Here is a 23,060-nt window from a genome sequence, read left to right as displayed (position 1 = left end):
AAACGTTATAAATTTCAGAATTTGGTGAATCATACTTTTTGAATTACCTTCTTCGAAAGTTCAAAATTATTCGCAGACACTTGCGAAAAAAATACAAAAGCCCATATAACTCTTGAACTAAGATTCACCAAATTATGATTTATGTACCAAAATGTTCATGAACGCTTTTTGAACAAACGTTATAAATTTCAGAATTTGGTGAATCATACTTTTTGAATTACCTTCTTCGAAAGTTCAAAATTATTCGCAGACACTTGCGAAAAAAATACAAAAGCCCATATAACTCTTGAACTAAGATTCACCAAATTATGATTTATATACCAAAATGTTCTTGAACGTTTTCTGAACAAATGTTATAAATTTCAGAATTAGGTGAATCATACTTTTTGAATTACCTTCTTCGAAAGTTCAAAATTATTCGCAAACACTTTCGCAACTGTCTGTGAATAATTTTGAACTTTCGAAGAAGGTAATTCAAAAAGTATGATTCACCAAATTCTGAAATTTATAACGTTTGTTCAGAAAGCGTTCAAGAACATTTTGGTACATAAATCATAATTTGGTGAATCTTAGTTCAAGAGTTATATGGGCTTTTGTATTTTTTTCGCAAGTGTCTGCGAATAATTTTGAACTTTCGAAGAAGGTTATTCAAAAAGTATGATTCACCAAATTCTGAAATTTATAACATTTGTTCAGAAAACGTTCAAAAACATTTTGGTACATAAATCATAATTTGGTGAATCTTAGTTCAAGAGTTATATAGGCTTTTGTATTTTTTTCGCAAGTGTCTGTGAATAATTTTGAACTTTCGAAGAAGGTAATTCAAAAAGCATGATTCACCATATTCTGAAATTTATAACGTTTGTTCAGAAAACGTTCAAGAACATTTTGGTACATAAATCATAATTTGGTGAACCTTAGTTCAAGAGTTATATGGGCTTTTGTATTTTTTTCGCAAGTGTCTGCGAATAATATTGAACTTTCGAAGAAGGTAATTCAAAAAGTATGATTCACCAAATTCTGAAATTTATAACGTTTGTTCAGAAAACGTTCAAGAACATTTTGGTACATAAATCATAATTTGGTGAATCATAATTCCTAAATAAATGCGATTTTCTTTTGTCGCGACTCATTTTTTAGTGTATTCTTTTGGTTTAAATGTTGATAACTAAAAAAAATATGATTCACCAAATTCTGAAACTTGAACCTAATGTTTAGAAATTATGTATTAGCAGTTTTGTAGCTTTACAGAACTTGGTGTGCTATACCTTTTATTTTATTAACAATTTAAATTAAATAATGTAACAAAGGAGAAAAATTTTGTCTAAAATGCAAATAGTTTAAGGAAACAGATCTTTTTTGAAACCCGTAACGTAAGGATTTTTGATACATACAAACACCTGTCACATGTCCCAATTTCTGAAATTTCAGTTCAGTGGACTGAACGAAATTTAAAATATTAAGCGAGGTGCTCATCAGTAGCATAAGGATACACATACACTTTTTTTCGAATCAAGAAATTTAAAATGAAACAATAGAAATATCTACTACTATTATCAATGGATATTCCAACTGTTAAGATGGGGATTAATTTGTTTATGAAAACGGAGATAGATTTTCTTTATTTAAATCATTTTTCTTTATTTTTTGAATATTATTTATTTACAAAAATGCTTAAAACGATTTTCTTTAATTATAAACAAAAAAGTCCGTTAAGAAAACAAAGAAACTCATATTGTATACAAACGCATTTTTGATAAAAATAGATATGTATTAAATGCCATTTTGGAAAGTTCAATTTTATTGATGTAAACACAAAATCTTTCTTTTAGCGGAAATTGTTATTAGCGATGTTATAAACCATTAAAGTTCTTTCAAACCCATTATATAAAATACTCATTGCCTTTTTTATCGAGATTTACACCTATTTGCACACGAAACTCTTATATGACTTTTATATGTTTAAAAAAATCGTCCACACACAGTTACTTATACTACGTTTCCACTTACCCTGAATCCGATATTTAGCTAAGTAGATTTAGCATAAATCTCGAGTTTTGTTCTAAATCTCGGATTGAAAGTAGGTGAAAACTTAGATTTAGGGTAGCTGGACCCAAATCTGAGGTTGAGCGAAGTAGATTTAAAATAAATCTCGAGATTTATTCTAAATCTACTTAGCTAAATCTCGGATTTAGCGTAGGTGGAAACATAGTATTACGAATAAAAATAAATCTCTTGGCCAATTTGCCACAAAAGATCATTGGATCTGCCAAAAAATCTCTGATTCAAATATAAATACTGTCTTATCTTACGTTCAGAAGCATAGTGACACAACTCAAAAATAACGATTTTTCAGCCGAAGTATATAAGAAAACCATATTCAAAATCACTTTTTGAATTGCGACACTATCTTTCTCAACGTGCGAAATGCATGCATGAAAAAACGCGGCTACAGAGGCTAACAAACTGGTTTTCTTGAAATACGGAGAAATAATTTACTTAAATGCTTGTTTTGAATAACTCCAATATAACATTTTTGATTCATTCAAATATTTCCGATCTTACGATTTTGATTAAATTCAGTTCTTTAATTAGGTTTTTTATAGCCTTGAACTGTAGGAGGAAGTACGAATTTAATTTTGTACTAACCTAACTTGCAACTAAGAACATACTTACTTATTTTCAAAAATTTCAATTTAAAAAAAAAAAAACAAAAAAAAATTATTAATTTATTTGTATAGTACGAAAAAAATATATTGTTCAAGAAATTTTGCTTTTGTGATAACATTAAATAATAATGTTTATTCGAGATTTCTAAAGAATAACTTGTTAGTTTGTGTGGTGTTAATTTTCAAAGTGATTCTCAAAACTTAAAAAAAGTCATTTTCATTACTAACCAGATACTATTATAGGTACTATTGATTTATTGAACATTTATATATTGATCAATATATTTATATATCGAACCAAAGTAAGAACAGTTTTGACATAAAAACAAATCCAGATCAAAACAAAAGGTACCTATGTTCTTCAAAATTGTTTTTTGTTCATCAATTTTCCGCGAAATTGTTTAATTAAATAACAAGACTTGTTAAAAACTAATTATTATTATTATTATTCATTGGGTCAATTTTCCAATAGTTGTTTCTGATTCATTTGTTCTGTAATGTTCTGTTTTGCAAAGCCTATGCTGGGTGCAATTTTTCCACTGCTACTATCCAACGATTCTCTGAAAAAAAAATTGTATTAAAACAATTATAACATTTTTTAGGGGTAAATAAAAGCAAAGTGCTACAATGGGACGGTATTGTTTTTGTTTACTATTTTTTATATCTTAAGATATCGATTCCAAAGACAATAATTGTATATTTGGGTTTAGGTAGGTACATCGTACATGTAAGCCTACATTTTGGTTAACAAATTTTGTGGTAGTGCTATACTTTAAAATAGATTGCAAGATTCCATATAAACAAAAAAAAAATAATATTCACACAAGAAAACATTGTTATCCGATTCTGTCTGATGAAACTTGTAGATCACAAAAAAGGTAGTTGAAACCCGATAGCAAAATCCTACCCATTTGAAGACAGACATACATATACACAAGTAATTGGCAGAATTTTGCATTAGACACGCTAAAAAAATTATAACACAGCAGAACAGTTTCAAGAGAAACATAATACATATGTAACAAAATTGTCAGAACAAAGAACATAATTATTTGACTGTTTTCACGAATCTGGGTTTTACTGGCCGTGTAATGAAGGCATGCTAGCAAGGAGGTGCAATTTTGATTAGTTTAAGCATAGATCTGACAAACATTTTTGTCAAATATAAGAATTAAAATGTTGAAAACTTTGCATTTGAAAATAATATTAAATTTTTGTAGGTACTTTATTAATAGAAGCACCTGACTCCAGGAGCATTAACAATAATAATTTTGACTATATGCTTGTAGGACCTTTATAACTTTTAAATGCATGCTGCACGGCACAAGTCAGAAGGAATAGAAAATAGGAAAGAATTTTTTGTTGCATTCTATCGATAAAAAAAATAACTTGTGAAAGCAAATCACAAAGACAACATTCTTTGACTAACCTTGCCTTGGGATGGTCTTGAAACCATCGTATGATTAACACTATTTACATGTGGCGTTGTCGCACTGCCCGCTCTTGCTCCTATACTACTCTCACTAGCTTGATCATGTTTATTTTTTTTCTTTATCAAGAGCAGATATGCATCATCTGGATCAAACTTATTTATAAGTTGTTTAAACTGAAAAACTGAAAGAGAATAAATTCTTTTACATTTATCATAAAGAACATATGTACATACATATAAATAAATCTTTCTCATCTTCTGGATTTAAACAGACATCACTTGATTTTATGACCAATTCCTTAATTTCTGCAATTGAAATTGGGCACTGTTTTCGTCGTAACAATTTTTTGTAAAATGTTTGTGTTATTTGATATTTTACCGTCTTCTTAGCCTGTAGGGCGTACATATCTTTCAAATACTGTTTCAGTATACACGCCCACACTGACGTTATACGTTTCCAAATGTCGCCAATAACCTCGGGTAAACGTTTAAAGAAAACATGTGGATTTTCCTCATGGTCTTCAAGAATATCGTCTGCATTTTCAGCAGGTTTGACATTCTTTGAATGTGGCTACTAGATTTTATAAATCAGATCAGAGGGGCGCATCTTGAACAACATATGGAAATTAGGTACATTGTCAGCGATGTAGAGCATCTGACGGAGTGTATTTTGATCATCAAATTGCTTGATTAGTGTTAAGACTAAGCACGTTGTTGATTTTTCGATTCGTTGCACTTTCATATTAATCTCCTTTAGCCTGGGATCTTCTTGATACGCTCACTATAATAAAATGTTATTTGTTATTTAAGATTTTTGGAATCTGTACCAAGAGTATATATGTTGCAATCAGCATAAGACGTACTAAACCTTGTCGCAATACTACACTCATTCTTTGCAGCATAAAGTCTAGGATAGCTTGCACATATGTATAATTGAATGATTCTGTTGGCCATCATTTAAAATCTTCTTCCTTTTTTGTTTGTCCCTTAAGAAAATGCTTAAGATTTGTTTATAAATAAAAAGAAAAACTGATGATGGCGGCTTACAAACATAAGTCTATTGGACTCTTTTTTTCTGAAGCACCTTAATGCATTTAACACAACCAACGATGGATAAGTTCCGTAGGTTTTAGCACTTCACATAAAAGGACAATAAATAATTAACAAAAAATATTTTTAGAAAATTACAGACCGGGATATATATATATATATTTAGGATGTACATAAAAGTTTGTCGAGAACTTTTCTTTTTTTTGTTTGTTTAAATAGAAAGAAACGCGGGAAAAAATGTGAAATAAATTATGGGCTGTCAAAAATTTTGACGTTGTTTGGGACAGATTTTGTTTCATGTGTGTTGGTTTTGTGTACGTGTATGACAGATTTTACTACGTTACATAACATTACGTCGCGTAACGTTAAATATGTGTGTAAATTGTAATTGTTTATAGAACTGTCATTTTTTTCACATTTTGTTAATTATTTATTAAACTATGATTCACCAAATTCTAAAATTGATTAACCAAATTTCACAAAGCGATTTCCGATCGATTGATACCAAAAAACCCTATTTTTGTTACTATCGTTTGCTAACTATACGCCAAACCTTAAATTGTTAATAACTTTTAAACTAGGATTCACCAAATTCTAAAATTCGTTGACCAAATTTCACCTAATTCTCACCTAATTATTTGCATCAAAATTTTTAAAAATCGTGAAAACTCGCTGCTAACTATACGGCGGTGAAAGTGCGTTCCATTGAAAATCGCTAGTAAACTCCTAGTAGTACTTTACCACCTCCCAAAGGAACAGGGCTATTATGACTCACAGTACACATAATAAGGTAATATCTTCCGAACTGACATTGGTCGCCAAATTGTCAAAACATGACAATTTGGCGACCAATGTCAGCTTCCGTAATTCTTATACTATGTTTCCATCTACGCTAAATCCGAGATTTAGCTAAGTAGATTTAGAATAAATCTCGAGATTTATTTTAAATCTACATCGCTAAATCTCAGATTTGGGCTCAGCTACCCTAATTCAAAGATTTTCACCTATTTTCAATCCGAGATTTAGAATAAAACTCGAGATTTCTTTTAAATCTACTTAGCTAAATCTCGGATTTAGGGTAGGTGGAAACGTAGTATTAATTGCTTAAAATACCGACGAAAAACGCACAAAAACCGAAAAACCACGCACACAACAAATTTTTTTTTACAATTATTTACCATTTCCCGAGACGAAACACGCAGAAAACTTGTTATTTTTTAATTTATAATTTATTCAAATTACATTTTATAAATTAAAACAAAAACAAATTTCCTGTTTACTGCGACTGAAATATAAAAATTAAAGGCCGGCCTGACAGATTGGTGCCCATTTTTTGACAACCAAATTTTGACATTTTTCGGAATATATTACCTTATTATGTGTACTGTGATTATGACTATTGATCAATATAAGCTGTGTTTTTATTACGAGTGGACTAAACTGGACAAAAAATAAATGCAGTCGGGGCTAAAGCTTAGTACTCTGCTGATGCGAAACAAAAAATTTTCAAGTCTGCAAAAGTCGACAACGAAAATGCTAACGAAAAAATATCATCGAGTATGGGGCTTTTCCACGTGGAAAAGTACTAGGACAGTAAAAAGTAGTGACAAATGAGTTAAACCCAAGTAACAATTTAGCTTTCATAAGGGTCAATGCAAGCAATTTTTTGGCTTTCATAACAAGAAGGACAGGTCTTATACAAATTATTTAGGCGCATTTTACCGAAATTGCATAGGACTTTCCCTCACAGGTAATGCACAAGCTAATAGCTTGTGACAAAAAGCTTAAAATAGCCGTACGGAGGTCTTCCTGCAGAGGGATTACTTGCGTAGGATGTTATAATAATTATATAATTATAATTATAGAATTGTTGAAGGTGTTGTAGAAAATGTTGAATTTATGCATACAAAAAAAGAATTTATTGAATTTTATTGAATTTTTTTATTTTCTTTTGATTTTTTCTGTTTTGAATTTTCTACATATTATTTTATTTATTTTAATTTTTTCCTATTTTGTTTCTTTTCCTTTTTTGGAAATTCCACTGCTTTTTCTGTCTTTCTGAAAGGGGAAGAATTTTATTTTAATTGAAAAAGAACACATTTGTTTATTTTCTTCACATGGCCGGGCCAGGAATCGATCCCACGTACCTCTGCATACCAAGCCAGCACCTTACCAGTAGACCATGGTCGAATATTAAAGATGATTCGAAAATTGAATTTGAATTTATTTTATTTTGACTTTGACTCGATGATATTTTTTCATTAGCATTTTCGTTGTCGACTTTGGAGACTTGAACATTTTTCGTTTCGTATCAGCAGCGTACCAGACTTATGCAAGCCAAAAATAGCTTGCATTGAGCCTTTATGAATGCTAAATTATTACTTGGTTATGCATATTGAATGTTCTGAAATCAGCAGACACATACAAATTTAAAGTTAACATATTTTTCCATACAAAAACAGTATTAAACGAAATCTTGAATGAAACGAAAATTTTTCGGTCTCCAAATGCTAACTAAAAAATATCATCGAGTATGAAAACTGAAAAAAATCGCTTCGTATAGATTCTAACTTATCAGATGTGTACCGTCCTTAAACAAAATTAAAATTGGTATCACTTCTATTCTATTACTTTTTTGTAAAAAAGCTTTTTTTTACATGAAAAATGACATTTCTCCACACACACACACAAACACACAATTTGACATTTCCACTTTTTTTTTGACACATATTTCTAGTTTTGGAGCAAAAAAGTAAACTGAACGTTTCGAAATCGTACAACTTGGTTTTAATTTTTCCCAAAATTTCAATCAAAATTCATCAAAAATCTACTTTTGATCAATTAAAAATCAAACAATGTCTGATGACGAAGATATTACTTACGTTAAACGCTCAAAAACAATTCACTATGGTTCATTAGAAGAAACCGAACGCAACCGGCAAGCTACACTCGAAGATATCGAATCGGATGAAGATGCTTATGAATCCACAAATAATACTACAACAACTCCTTCATCAGTTGTCCCACCAGCAACTGAACAACAACCAAAAAAACAACCACAACCTCCAACATTACCACCACCATCTTCAACTAAATTAGATGATGAATATTATGATATTGAAGCAGAAGTTTCCAAAGATAAATTGGCGCTTTTGGAAGAATTCGAAAGAAAGCGTCGAGCGCGCCAAATTAATGTAAGTACCGATGACGCTGAAATCAAAAAGAATTTGAGACAATTAAATGAGCCTATTTGTTATTTTGGCGAAGGTCCAGCCGAACGACGACGTCGATTAAAAGAATTATTGGCAAGTTTAGGTGAAAATGCTATTAAACAAAAACAAACTGAAGAAGAAGAACGAAAACAATTACAAAAAGAACAAGAAACAACGTGGTATCATGAAGGCCCAGAATCATTGAGAATAGCTCGATTCTGGATTGCCGATTATTCTTTGCCACGTGCTAAACAGCGTTTGGAAAAAGCAAAGAGTATTTTAGAGTTGCCAAGTGCAACAAGAGCCGGTAGAATGGTTGAATTGCAAAAAAGACTTCAGTCACTGGCTCCACTTTGCAGTCAAGTGGGTGACACTCGGCCAGTTAGTGGCTGTGCCTTTAGCGAAGACTCTAGCATGATGCTGACCTCGAGTTGGTCAGGATTGTGTAAACTCTGGACAGTCCCAGATTGTGATCTAAAGCAGACCCTTCGTGGCCATGCTAGCTACGTGGGCGGGGTTGCTTTTCGATCTAAAGTGAGTGTGGATGATACAAATGTCGTCTCGATGGCTTCTTGTGGGCATGATGGAGCTGTGAAGCTGTGGTGCTTTGGTAGCGAAGAGTCTATAGCTGACATCACAGGACACATGCCTCATAGAGTCTCTAAATTGGCATTCCATCCTTCGGGAAGATTTCTAGCAACAGCTTGCTATGATTCTTCCTGGCGACTGTGGGATTTAGAACAGCGAACTGAAGTCCTTCATCAGGAAGGACATGCTAAAGCTGTGCATTGTGTAGCTTTTCAAACAGACGGGAGTGTAATTGTCACAGGTGGCCTTGATGCTTTTGGGCGGGTTTGGGACCTACGAACTGGTCGATGTATTATGTTTTTGGAAGGTCATTTAGGATCGATATTCGGAGTAGACTTCTCTTCAAATGGTTATCATATTGCCACTGGAAGTCAAGATAATTCATGTAAAATTTGGGATCTCCGGCGAAGACAACCGGTTTATACAATACCAGCTCATACAAATCTTATATCGGATGTTAAATATGAACCAGATGGTGGGAATTTCTTAGTCACTAGCAGTTATGATTGTACGACTAAAATTTGGTCAAATAAAACATGGCAACCACTTAAGACACTTTTAGGACATGATGGTAAAGTTGTTAGTGTTGATATATCAGGGAATTCACAATATATTGCAACGACATCATTTGATAGAACATTTAAATTATGGACACCAGAAGGCTGACATTGGAAGATATTTTTTAATTTATTAATTTGTTTTATTACAAATTTTTGTACTTTTCTTCTCTGTTATAAAAAGAGTTTTCTTTTTTTTGTTTGTTTAAAAAAAATTTGACAAATGTTGTTGAATGTTGAATTGATAGGCAAAGTAAGGACCTCTTATATATGAAAAAATAAATAAATAAATAAATAAAGATATTTAAAATGTACCTTTTGTAAGAATTTGTTTTTATTTGTTGTTGTATTGTTCCTTTTTATCCCAGGTGTTATTATTAGGAAGTCGAGGGGATTTTAACGGATATACTTCACACAACTGATCCGCCTGTGGGGTTCTCCGGGTTGTCCTTAGAAATCGTCGGCAAAACCCATTGGTATTGTATTGTTCAGTTTCTGAAGTCGACTGAATGCTGGTGTTTTTTCATTCAGTCATTGAACTAGGTAGCTCGGTTTTTATGTTTTTTTGTTTATTGTTATTGTAGTTTACCGCTTCTTATATATCTTAATTTTGAGTATGTCAAAGTAGATCGTACCCCGCGCTGACTAAGCAGTTCATCCTCACTGAAACTGAAGATGCCACCGTTGATTTCAGTGGAAACACTTGTCCCTTCTCTTGTTTATGGCCACCAACAACTTTATACTGCGTTGTTTCAACTCTTTTGGCGCACGCAAGTGGAATGGAATCTCAATCGATGCGTAACAAGAGGTAGGTGGCTAGGAATAGAGCTGTCTGTATAACCTTGGGTTGTTGATGCCCATATCGACAATGAATGTTATCGCCGCCTTAAATCACTAGTTACCATGAAGAGATAGGGTTATATTTCCTATATACACTTCAAGACTTTAGTTGTTAAACTTGCCATTTCTTTCTGGTCACAGAGAGTACTTGCAGTTCTGCTTCATAAAGGTGTTATAAATGGATCTATTTTATGTCCATCAATTCTCGATCGAATATGTTTCAATGTGAGTCAGACTAACTTAAGAAGGAATTTACCACTTCGAACTATTTTCAGCAGATCAAACTACGGCGCTAATAGTCTTCTTAATAAATTAATTAAAAATTTTAATAAATTCTTTACTCTGATTGGTTCTACAAATGATAACTTTAAATCTGTAAGCTTTAAATGTAATTTTTTTGCTCTGGGTAGTTAAAATTAGTTTTATTTTTTTGTAATTTTTAACGTTAGTATTTAACGTATTGAATAAACAACAACATAAGTATGTAAGTAGGTTATTTGATAATGTGAGAAAATGGTTGGTCATTGATAAATTTAAATTTAACAACTGCATAACAGAAAACTCAATACTTCTTTACCACTAATAGATTTGAAAATCGAATCTGATCCTTGGTATAAGACTATGACGCGGTCAATAGATTGAATTCAAATAAAATTGTCTTGCGAACCAAGAAGCAACTGTGTGTGTAGTCTGTATAGATTGTATTCGGTTCAGCTTCAAAAGCGTTAAATTTACTTTAGGTCTACTAGAATTTGAATCTGGAAAATATTAAAAATTCAAAAGAAGCACCAGCATTGAGATTATCAAAAAAAAATGTTAACATACCTACCATTAGGTTGACGTACCTATATGTTTCCATAGACTTGTTTGCAATAATGATTTTAATTAGTTACCGCTCTCGAATAAGAAATCTGCTTAAATCGAAAATATTAATCATGGGTTATTGATGTGCTTGAAGCAAATCTTTAAGTGAATACCTAAATTGGTATAAAAAAGTAACCTCCTTCCCTTTTAAGCGTTGCAAATTGGACCTGTCGTGAATCTCAAGGGCAATTTTGTATCGGAATATATTTTCATGGAACAATATGAAACGACATCTCAATACCTGGAAAGTTTATTCCCGATATCAATAAATTTTTCACTTCTCTGGAAATATTAATATTTTTTTCCTCCGTATTTTTTTGTGTGCTCGTGAATTACCCACGGATTTTATTTTCAGAGAACTAAAAACTGTTGGTAATATATCAATAAATTCTGAAAGATACTTTCGAGGATCATTTTCGTTTTAATCTTTAAAACAAGAGAATTACTCTCAGAGATTTTTTTCGCACGATAGTCTCCATTATTTGAATTATTATCAAAGCAATAACTGTAACAATCTGAAGAAGTATCACAAAAAAATTGTTTTGGCTGAATAAAATTTTAATTCCAACAACCAAATTTATTAAGCTTAATTTTCCCTAATCTTTGCATAATTTATGATTTCATGCCTGTATTCCATGGACATAAAGTTATTATTTTATAAATTTAAAGTGGAGAGAACAATACGAAATCCCAAATAGTTTAACAAAGTCTGTATCAATTTTCAAAGTAAAACGGTCACTCTGGCGTATGTGGAACTATTATTTTTTTTTTTAAACAAAGTTTTGCTGGTTAAATTAGTTTTTTAGTTTATATTTTAGTTTAGTTTATAGATTGTATGTAGCAAACTCCAAAATTGAGTTAAAGGCATATTTTATCATCCCGAAACAATGTTTGCAATTCCAATTGTAGCTCACAATCGTCTATAAAGATAAAGATTTCTAAATAGTAAAAAAAATTTTGTTTCTAACTCTAAAAATAAAAAAAGAAACAGATACGCATTTGGGATACGCTTAAGCACTAGTATTATTGCGTAAACTTAAAATACAAGTTTCCTACTACAAGTTGCTTTTACTTTTGAAATTGATCAAGTCTACAATTCTCAACTCTGTCCCTTGTCAGTAAAATGCATTTATCTCAAAACATCAAAAATGGATATACGCCCTGTTTGCTTAACACGGCAGTTTTTTTTTTAAGCAAATTTTCGACTTATACCTTGTGGCCTAGAGAATAAAACTTGATTTTATTAAATTATTTTCTTTTTATTTGTCTAAACATAAACACTTAGTTTTGGTGAGATTTGTTTGCACATCTCTTAAATGCTAATAATTTCTTCATATATTTAAAACATTTCATTTTGTGTTATAGAACAAATCATAAATCTAGTATAGCATTTTTTTTCATTTTTATTTTGTTTTTTATTATAGTTTTTTTTTTTATTTTTTAGAAAAAATAATAATGTTTATCATTTTTTTTACCGAATTTTAATTTTTCAGCTTAAGACTTATCCATTTAGGTACGTACACATTTTATTAGTTAACCTTACACAGATATACAAAAAAAAAATATGATTAAACATAGGTACAAATTATATTTATATATAAAAAAAAAACTGTTTTTTTCTCTCACAAACGGAAAGGTATACAAATCTATGGAAATTAAGGAAAACTGCTATTTTTTATTTTATTTATATGAAACAACAAAACAAAAATTATGTAAAACTAAATAATTTTATAGTAAACTATAAACAAAAAAAAAATATCTATAATATTTAACTAAAAATTAACTACCACAGACAGGTTGCAATATTCTCTAAAAAGAAAAAAAAAAAACAAATCTACAAAAGTTTTTTCACACACTAAAATGTATGGATAAATATTATATAAATGTGAATTTATATAAATTAATATTTTCTTTTTCTTTCGTAATTTTTTTTTTTAATATTTAATGTGATTTGTTTTGTATTTGAATTTGAGATTATTTTATATATAATAATTTTCTTTTTTTACATTTAACAAATATATCAACTATTTAATTATATAATATGTATAAGTTTTGTGTATATATAAACTATATACCTTTAAAAAAAAAAACAAATCGGGCAATGTTGTTTAGTTTAGTTAAAAAAATTGTTTTTTGTTTTTTTTTTTATATATATTTTTAACAATGGCTTGAGGTCATTTGCTGGTTTCTTATAAATTAATTGTAGTTTATTGAAGAAGAGATAAACTTTAATGGTTTGTTTTTAAATAATGCCATTAAACCGTTGTATCTGGAGCTGTTATTGGCTTAACACTTTCAGGATCGGTTTTACCTTCTTCTTCTTCAGGTGTGATGTCGATGCGATGTGCTTTGGACCAGACAACTAGATCCATGAGGAATGCTAGAAACATTATGCCAGCAGTAATACCTGGAAAAGATTGAAAAATTGTTGTTAAAATTGTAAATTATTAAATTCACTTTAAAACGAGTAGAAGGAAACAGGAGGGGTAAAAGTGACGAACTTAGGTTAGAGATTCACTAAAGTTTTATGAAATGTTTCCTAATTTTGTCTATTATTAAAAAAAAAAAAACAAAAAATGGGAAACAATTTTTGTTTTGAGTTAAAAATTTATGCAAATGTACTACAAACGTAAGAACTATGGTTTTACATGAAGCAAACTTGTTTTATCTTACTTCAACATTAGGCGCCATTTCTTAAAACATTCAATTTAAAAAAAAAGTAGAAATCCAAAGGAAAATATTTTAGGAGTCCAAGGGGCTGTAGCGTATATAAATTTGTTAGTCAACTTTTTGTTTCAGTTATATGTATTTCTATGTTTTTACTTAGTTCTACGTTGGACGCCATTTCATTATACATTCCATTTAAATTAAAGTGAAACTCCAAAGGAAAACACTTTGGGAGTCCTATGGACTCTATCGTCTATTTACTTGTTAATAAACTTATTGTTTCAGCTTTCGTATTTATATTTTTTTTATTTAGTTCTACGTTGGGCGCCATTTTTGTATACATTCAATTTAAATAAAAGTAGAATTCCAAAGGAAAACGCTTTGGGAAGTCAAAGGAGTTAATCAGCTTTTGTATTTATGTTTTTCTCTGCCACACATTACGATGGGCTCCATTTCTTTATACATTCAGTTTAAATAAAAGTGGAATTCTAAATGAAAACACTTTGGGAAACCAAGGGAATCTAGCATCTATTTATCTTGCTTTATGTACTTTTCGGTATTGACTTTTTTCTACGTTGGGCGCCATTTTTTTAGGACATTCAATTTAAAGGAAAGTGAATTCAAACTTTGGGAGTCCCAGGGACCCTAGCGTCTATTAATCTTAATCAACTCCTTCTTATATCTCTATGTATACTGCGATACGTGACTGTATTTAAATTACATTAGAAAGTTAATGGAGACACTAAAAGAAACAAAAAAAAAAACATCGATTTTAAGAACTAATTCGTTTTTAATTTGACGAAAATTTGTATTTTATTGTTTTCTTTTTATTTTGAATTTAAATAGGTACTAGGTAAATAAGTAAATTGGACAACAACTAACTTTATCACATATTGGGCGCCACTTTTTATATTGATTTTAATGCAAAAAAAAAACTTAAAACTTACCCAAAAAGTTATGTCTAAATGCTTCAACATTATATAAGGAACAAGCTCCATGCTTGCCACAAACAGTTTTCCACACTAGACAAGCTGAATCAACAACTGCACCATAAATAATTGGACATGGAACATTTCCAAACAATCCAATAGCCGATTGTATCACACCCATTGCCATTGCTTTATCTAAAAAGAAAATAACAAACAAATATTTTATTTTAAATTAAATTCTTAAAAATAAAAATAAAAATTTATATTACCCTTTGGATGTGTACACCTCATAATTAACAACATACTACCAACTTCTGAGGTCGAGTGCATAAACACACAACCAGCAAAAATTAGAATAAATGCCACAAAGTTTTTGCAACTACTGTCACAATATCCACTAGTTGCTTCGTATGCCTTTTCTTCAACCGGAACGTCTGGAATACATTCGCAGTTCGAATAGACAGTTCTGTTGCCACGCACCTCAAAGGACGTGCATCCAGCATGACAAGATGAAAAATACGTCTTGCCATCACTTCCGCAAATCGGTGCAAATTTCTCCATATCACATGTGCAGTTAAGATTACACGTTGGTTCAAAAACCGCCGTACTTCGCAAAATCCAATAAAAATTTAATCAAAATCATTAATCAATTTTGCAAAAAAAATAATCAAAATGAAAACCTCACGTTTGTATTGTTGAGTCCTTTTTGAGTCCAGCAAAATCATTCATATTACAACCGACAAACATTAGAATCACCATTCCGCAAGCATATACAAATGCAGTAAAGGCAATCCATGCTGCCACCGATTTGGCAGTCGGTTTCAATTTGAGAATCACAATTCCAGAAATGAATATACCAATTCCCATCACTAGAATACCACCAAAGGCAGCTATTAGATTGGCATCGGCAGCCGGCAATCGGAATTGAGTTTCGAGGTACTTTGGTAGGAACGTTGTGAGGCCAGCAATTGGCAGTAAGTGAAAGACACTAGCCGCTGTTCGAAACATTAAAATATCATTGCTCAGCTGTCGGCGGACTGTTTTTGGGAAATCTATTAAAAGAGTAGAAAAGTTGTTAGAGTTAGGTGTTTTCAAAAGTAGAGTCAGAGTTAAGTTACCTCTTAACCTTGGCTTTTCTTCTGGCTCAGAGAGTGCTGATTTTTCTGAAGCTGCATCTGGCAAACGTCGTCCACGTAATTGTTTAGGGAAACTGAACATTGCTAGAGATGCCAACATCATTAAGCTTCCAATTATGACGGGACCTAGAAATTTATCGAATGTGTTTTGTTTTTAACATTAAATTATAAATATTGCAAATTGGTATATTACCCTAAAAGGTATATTATGTAAAAATATCTGGACAAAATTTGCATATATGTACGTTTTTAAAAAGCCAGAATCTTATTTCTATCTGTAAAATTTAAATCCACTAAATTTAATCAAGGGTTTTTGAAAGAATGGTCTTCAACTCAGAATTTTGAAAAAAAAAACGTTATTAAAAAATTTTAAATGACTTTTTTTTCAAACTTTTTCGTAGTTTAAATATGAATTTATTTAAGAAAATGTTTGGCCATAAATATTATCAGATGAATTCCAAAGAGGATACAATTTCATTGTACTTTTTTGATAAAAACTGAATTTTTGCATGGTAATAATTAATTTTATGAAAGACTTTGGCAAATAGGAACTTTAAATTTTTGGTATTTAACTTTTAATAGTAAGGGCTATTGAATGAAGATAAAATAACTTTATATTTAAATGTTAGGTTAATTTTTTTTTCAAAACTTCTATTAAAAAAAGTTCTTCGAAAATGAAATAATTTGTAATTTTAATCATAAACTGTAATACACATTGACATTTCCTTTTATAATTTCAAATCATAATAAATGTGGCCAAACAAAATTTGAAAAATAAATGCATTTTATAAAAATTTCTTCTGTTCACAAAAATCTTCAATTAAATTTAAATTCAAAAACGGCAACAGCAGTAATTTTTAATCTATAGGCTTAAAAGTATTTTTTTATTTCTGTTGAATGGCATATTAACCATTTTTTTTTTTTGAAAAATTTTCGAAAATGTTTATACATATATAATTTTGTTTAAAGGATTCTAACGTATTAGTTTTTAAAATTAAAAAGACGTGACCCAAGAAATTCAACAATGTGTTCCGGAAAAACGGGTATAACGGAGGTTGCAAGAGAAATCTTTAAATTACTAGGTTTATTTGATATTGGATATGAAAAAGAATTCCAAAAAGCGAAAAACGAAACCACAAAGACAATTTTGAAAATTTATCGGGTTTATGATTCATTGTACACGGAGAAAAAAGTGTCACTTTAAAATAAGATGATGAGCACATTAAATTTCACAGCCTTAGAATAAGGTGATTCCACGGGAATTTTCATCTTAAAAAACCGAAAATTTTTTTTTTTAATTATAGTCACACTTTAGCTTTAATTGCAGTTTATCATACTCATTTCTAACAGTGAGATAGCACAGTGGTAAGGCACTGGCCTAGTAACCCAACAGGCAACAGTTGTAGGTTCGATCCCCGGTGGCTGTCAGTTTTTTTTTTTAATTTGAGCATTTAAGGGGGGGTTTCCATAGCATTTTAATGGAAGACGGTTGACTAATTGTTGTATAACTTTTGCAGTTTATAAGATAATCTTATGAAACGTCCTTTTTTGAAAAGGTAATAAACGTACAAATATTTTTGCATCATTTAAATTTTAGAAACATTTCTTGTGCGATTTTTATAAGGGTCGAAAATGATTTTTTTCCTGCAAATTTAGATTGAATCAGAATTTTGGTTGGGGCACCGTTGTTTATAAACTTTTTATTTATTTTTTTTTTGTTTTATAATGATCAAATGTGTTTTCATGCAGTACGCGAAACAGATTTTTTTTTTTTTTTTTTTATTAGAAAAAAAGCTTCGTTAATTTGTTGTAATTTCATGTTTTTTTACTCACTCTTCTTAGAATAACTTTACCGTTTATTAGTGTTTTTAGATGAAACAAAAAGAAAACAATAAAGGGAAATTAGGAGAATCCAATAAAATTTCTAAAATTTAATTTGAAGTTAGTTTGAACGGTTAATTTGAAGGAAAGGTGTCAAAATGCACTTTTTTAGCATTTTGGTCGTGGGGCAAAGCGTGATTATTTTTTAAAATGTTTTTGTATTTTTTAATGAGAAGTTAATAAAGTTGTTCATGCAACCCGTTTGCCAAAAAAAAATATTTTTTTTATTTACACACTAAAAATTTGATTTTAATAAACCAATATTTGCATTCTGTTTTTGAGGAAGGGGCAGTCAAAGCATCCACAATTTATTTTTATTATTTTTTTTCATTATATTTCAAATCAGTTTCAAAAAAAAAAATATATATTTTTGCTCACAGTATTTTTAATATAAATTGTTGAAAAAGTGTCTATTTTAGCTTTTTTTACTTTGAAAATTCCATTGATCAAGCACACATGCAAATTTAGTTCAAAAGAATGCCACGCATAAGCTGGCGCTGATGAACTCTTTTTTTCTGTTCTTTTCTATTTATTGAAAAAAAACTTGCTCTTGCGCTCTCATTTTCTCGTTATATTTTGTTTTTGTTTTTTGTGTTTACATAATATGTACTTTTTTTTTTTTGTTTCCTATTTCCTCACTCAGGCAGGCAGAAATCATTCATGAAATTATGAAGATGCTGCAGAGAGTAGGTAGATAGTAGATATTTTTTGCAAGATCATTATCTTTTGTTTTCAAAAAGGGTTGTTTTGTTCTTGTTGACTCTTGGGTTTTTTCTAACAATTCATTTCGTGTTTATAATATCGCACCCGCGGTTGCGAGTTGACACTTTTGGGTTTTTTTTTTTTTAGTGTCAGCGAAATTCTTTGCATTGTGTAATATTCACATCGCTCGTGCGGGGATATAGGTAAAGGATTAGATATGTGGTATGCATTTGTTTGTGTGTAAAAATGTGTATTGACATTTGACATGTGCTTGTGCACAATGATTGATTTCTATATTTAGGTTGATTTCTGGGTTGTATTGTTTATTATACTACACTCGCGCGTGCGTGCGGGGTTATATAATATAAATATATCGTTTTGTTTTTCATAGTCTTTGTTTATATGTTGCGGATTCGGTTTTTTTTTGTAGGTTTGTAGGTATAATAGTTATATTTTCGCGGGGGAATGTGTAAAGGGTTATATAAGTGTATTTGTGGTTAGAATGCACCTGATGGTATTTATAGAAATAGTTTTGAATAGGTGAAGATGCTCAGTATGTTTCCTTAGCAAAAACAAAGTTTTTAAAATTACACCTACTGAGGAAACAAGCAAAAAAGTAGCTAATGCCTATCTGAATTTATAAATAAAATATCAGTTTGAAAAAATAGATCATTTTTTTTTTCAAAGTGTTGAGCTTGAAAATTATTTTTGAAAACTTCCCTAAACTTTGATTACATAGTTGAAAAATTAATTTCAAGGTTTAAAAAAAAGTAACTTATAAGTTACACTGGTCAACAAGCTTTTTGCCACAAGAACCAAAATATACTTTTCTATATGTTTTTGATATGCTGAACTCGAATCTGAAGTCAGAAAATGTTTATTGGCCTCTTTTTTTGAAATATTACCGTTAGAAAATACCGAAAAACGTCATTTTGGCTGTTTTCGAGGTTATGTTTTTATGTGGGGTAGTTCCTTATGAAAAAATTTGTAACGGTTCCTATAAGAACTGGTTTTATTCTTTCAAAAAATGTTTAAATCTTTCCAATATCTTTTTTACTTCCCGAGATATTTAAAATTTAAGGAGTGGTCTTTGACTCAGAAATAGCACTGGCCAAACAAATTAAACTTTTTTTGCCACAAGAACCAAAATATACTTTTTTAAAGGTTTTTGAGTTGCTGAACTCGAATGCGCAATCAGAAAAATGCTATTGGCAACAAATTTGTTTATAATGAATTACCCCACATAAAAACAGAAGCTAGAAAAGAGCCAAAATGACGTTTTTCAGCATTTTATAACTGTTATATCTCAAAAACGGAGGCCAATCAAATTTTTTTTGACTTCAGATTCGAGTTCAGCATATCAAAAACCTATAGAAAAGTATATCTTGGTTCTTGTGGCAAAAAAAAAGTTCAATTTTGTTGACCAGTGTTATTAATGCTGCCTTATTTTTGTTTCCTAATAATGTAGGTATAGGTAAATAAAAAACAAAATCGATTCAACTGAGTTCATTGCATTGGTGACTCTAAAAAAATCTTTATTTAAAAGGTGTTGAAAGTAAATTGGATTGATATCGAGTCCATCCTCAAACAACATATAGATAAGAACCTAAACATTCTATATATTGTAAGTAAATACATTTCCATGTCAGCCGGCACGCGCGTGTGCGAGATAAAAAATTGCTCAACGAAGAACAACTGAAAAGTGAGCAAGAACCTGAAAACCAATCCTTCTGCGCATCTACTCATATTTTTATACAAACTACACAAAGGATACTGTCAAGTATATTATATCAATGCACCCATATAACACATCCTCTACCTGCTTCTCCGCTGAACAACTATAATTATTATTATAATGCAAAAAATTTCTCTGATACACAAAAAACTCAAATGCCATCCACAACAGCAACATGGAAACAAGTTTTCATTTCAAAAATAAATAGGTATACACTCCAGAAATCTTTCATGAAAATATTGAATTTCAAACCAGTTTTCGTCCACAAACACCATATCCATATAAAGATCTATGTAGTATACCTACATCCATTTGCATGTCACCCCGCACGCGTGAGTGCGATGGCGATCTCACAAAGAGACAATGAATGAAAACCATAACCAACATCCTGAGAGTAAAAAACCAGAGAATTCGATGGCGAGAGAGCGAAACACATTCACTAATACACACAAATGCTTTTACATGAGATTTGACTTTGCTGAAAAAGGGAACCCAGTCTTAAGAAATTAATGTGACTTGTCACCTTAATTTAATGTGACATTAATTTAAGGTGACAGTCATCTTAGCAAAAAACCATGTAGAAATCCGCTTAAATTAAGGTGCGATCCGTTTAATTCTATGTGGTCTGTTTTCTCCGTGTAGGTTACGTGCATTCAAAATAATTACACAAACAGCAGTGAAAAAAAAAACGGTTCCTGATTTGAGAATAAGTTCATATGTGTTTCTTATCTGCTCCAAAATAAAAAAAGCCGGAAATACATTTGAATAAAATTTCTAAAAATTAAAAAAAAAGTTTGGATACCATAAAAAAAAAAACATTAATCAACCCTTAAAACGAAATTTTGAAAAATTCTTCAACCGTTTTCAAAAAATTGAAATAATTTTAAAAAATCCCAAAAAAATGTCCGTAACAAGAAATTAAATAAAACCGTTCTATGGTAGATACCTTTAATAACGGTTCAAAAAATATTTTTTTTTTCAAAAATTTGATCTAATTTCCTGCACTACACTCACAAATTTTAATCAAAATCGTTGGAGCCTTTTTGTAAAAATATATCATAGTCTTAAGATTCCACACAAATATCTATTTAAAAAAATGGTGTTTTTTTTAAGCGTTAGAATCGGTTATAAGTCTCAAAAATCAATGACATAAATAGCGCCTTAACCAACTTTAATAAAAATGGTACTGTTTCCATGGGACGAAAAAATGTAAACCTTTTTATAAATGGGGTGCAAGTTTCAGAAAAAGGTTTGTTTTAACTTCAAGGTTCTACTTTTAATTCGTTGATGAAAACTTTGTAAAAGCTTTTTCAGGCAAACTATTATGATTTTTTACTTGCGATATAGGATATAGGGCAAGTTTAGGATTCGTAAAAAAAATCGAACTCGAGATAACAATTTTACATGACATTACAATGATGGAGAATGCCAAAAAAGTGGGTCCGGCAATTCTGTCTGTCTGTGTGTCTGTCTCTATCTGTAGCTGCAGCCTAAACGAGTGAAGTGATTTTCTTCAAACTTGGTAGTACGCAGTTTTTGGTGATTCCCTAGAGGGGAAATTGAAATTTTTTTTTTATGACCAAAACTAACGGTACCTGCCATATAACGGAAATAGAAAAGTTAATTTTTTTCAAAAACGGCTCTAACGATTTTGATTAAAATTTTTGTGTGTAGTACTACACATAATAGCCAACTTTTTAAATAAAAAAAATATTTTTTGTACCGTTATTAACGGTACCTGTCATAGAACGGTTTTTTTCGTTTCTGAATATCTCGTACAACATTAACCCGATTTAAATGAAAATTTTTATACAAAAGTGTGTAAGTAAAGATAATATTAAAATTTTAAAAAATTTTCAAAAAACGCATTTTTGGTTTTTTTAAAAATATTTCAAAATTTTTGTTTGAAAAATCAATTTTTTGAAAACGAATCAATGAAAAATTTTGAAGTTTAGTTTTTATGTGTAAATTAATTATTTCTTCAAAATGGCATACCAACTTTTTTTTTTGAAAAATGTTAAAAAAATTTTATATATAAAAAATTATTTTTTTAAAAAACGGCTCCTACAATTTTCGAAATTTTTTTTCTAAAAATACCTTTTTATACAAGAAATAAAATGGCATATTTTTTTTTTTTTTTAAGATAATTTTAAACGGAGTTTAATTAATTATAAAAACAGATTTAATTTTTTATACTACTTATGAAATTTCTTCAAAATATCAAATTTTTAATTTCTTGAATAAAAAGCTTTAACATTATAGTTACATTAAGCATAAGAGCAAGTACGTGCGACCCCAGTCGTGCAATTTAATTTTTTATTTTTTTATTGAATATAATTTCTAAAAATTAAAAAAAAAGTTTAGATACCATTTAATAAAAAAATTATGAAAAATTCTTCAAACCGTTTAAAAAAAAAAAAATTAAAAAAAAATTGAAATAATTTTGAAAAATCCCAAAAAAATGTCGGTAAGAAGAAATTCAGAAATAAAATAAAACCGTTCTTTTTTGGTCACTTCCTTTTATATCTGTCTTAAGTTCTTCTATGGTTTTTTTCTAGCAAATCATCCAAAATGATGTCCGCTATTGTGGGTGAGAGAGGATTTCCCATTGGCATACCAAAAGTCTGGTTGTATAATTTATTATCATATTTGAAGTAATTGTTTTCTTTTAGACAAAATTCTAGTATTTTCAAGAAAAATACTAGAAAAGCCCGATTCAACATAAATATTAATAGTTCAAATAATTGGTCAAATTTTATCATTAATTCAAACCGTTCTATGGTTGATACCTTTAATAA

The 23,060-nt window shown here is 30.1% G+C and overlaps 3 protein-coding genes across 8 annotated transcripts in view; 1 reads left to right on the top strand and 2 right to left on the bottom strand.

Moving 5' to 3' along the window:
* Positions 1–3,176: 3,176 nt before the first annotated feature.
* On the bottom strand, positions 3,177–5,793 carry LOC129911046 (uncharacterized). Of its 5 annotated transcripts, none has more exons than XM_055988680.1 (4): positions 4,965–5,793; positions 4,336–4,882; positions 4,099–4,283; positions 3,177–3,229 (listed from the first exon to the last, which is right to left on the bottom strand). In XM_055988680.1, exons 2-4 carry the CDS (start codon positions 4,505–4,507, stop codon positions 3,215–3,217), a joined length of 372 nt encoding a protein of 123 aa, XP_055844655.1. In that variant the 5' UTR covers positions 4,508–4,882; positions 4,965–5,793; the 3' UTR covers positions 3,177–3,214. The 5 variants fall into 5 exon arrangements, 1 of the variants encoding a protein (XP_055844655.1); XR_008771585.1 differs by lacking the exon at positions 3,177–3,229 and having other exon boundaries at positions 3,255–4,283; positions 4,965–5,099; positions 5,149–5,768; XR_008771584.1 differs by lacking the exon at positions 3,177–3,229 and having other exon boundaries at positions 3,255–4,283; positions 4,965–5,087; positions 5,149–5,766.
* Positions 5,794–7,869: 2,076 nt separating this feature from the next.
* On the top strand, positions 7,870–9,802 carry LOC129911045 (U4/U6 small nuclear ribonucleoprotein Prp4). The gene has a single exon (XM_055988679.1). It carries the CDS (start codon positions 8,007–8,009, stop codon positions 9,615–9,617), a length of 1,611 nt encoding a protein of 536 aa, XP_055844654.1. The 5' UTR covers positions 7,870–8,006; the 3' UTR covers positions 9,618–9,802.
* Positions 9,803–13,338: 3,536 nt separating this feature from the next.
* The window catches only part of LOC129911044 (solute carrier organic anion transporter family member 74D), a 60,104-nt gene continuing 50,382 nt past the window's right edge, over positions 13,339–23,060 (bottom strand). For both annotated transcript variants that reach the window (XM_055988676.1, XM_055988677.1), the window contains 5 exons: positions 15,927–16,070; positions 15,494–15,860; positions 15,078–15,415; positions 14,827–15,003; positions 13,339–13,619 (listed from right to left, as the gene is read on the bottom strand). In XM_055988676.1, coding sequence (XP_055844651.1) covers positions 13,468–13,619; positions 14,827–15,003; positions 15,078–15,415; positions 15,494–15,860; positions 15,927–16,070 — 1,178 coding nt within the window. In that variant the 3' untranslated portion in view covers positions 13,339–13,467. The remainder of the gene's footprint in view (positions 13,620–14,826; positions 15,004–15,077; positions 15,416–15,493; positions 15,861–15,926; positions 16,071–23,060) is intronic.

The sequence above is a fragment of the Episyrphus balteatus genome, chromosome 2 (assembly GCF_945859705.1).
Source record: "Episyrphus balteatus chromosome 2, idEpiBalt1.1, whole genome shotgun sequence".
Classification (NCBI taxonomy): domain Eukaryota; kingdom Metazoa; phylum Arthropoda; class Insecta; order Diptera; family Syrphidae; genus Episyrphus; species Episyrphus balteatus.
This window is presented reverse-complemented; position numbering and strand designations above follow the sequence as displayed.

Excerpts from the sequence above, each read along its gene's own strand:
- LOC129911046 (XM_055988680.1), bottom strand. The coding sequence starts at position 4,507 with ATGTACGCCCTACAGGCTAAGAAGACGGTAAAATATCAAATAACACAA. Across the intron at positions 4,284-4,335 it reads TGAGAAAGATTTATTTATAT|TTTTTCAGTTTAAACAACTT; the intron begins GTATGTACATAT and ends ATTCTCTTTCAG.
- LOC129911045 (XM_055988679.1), top strand. The coding sequence starts at position 8,007 with ATGTCTGATGACGAAGATATTACTTACGTTAAACGCTCAAAAACAATT.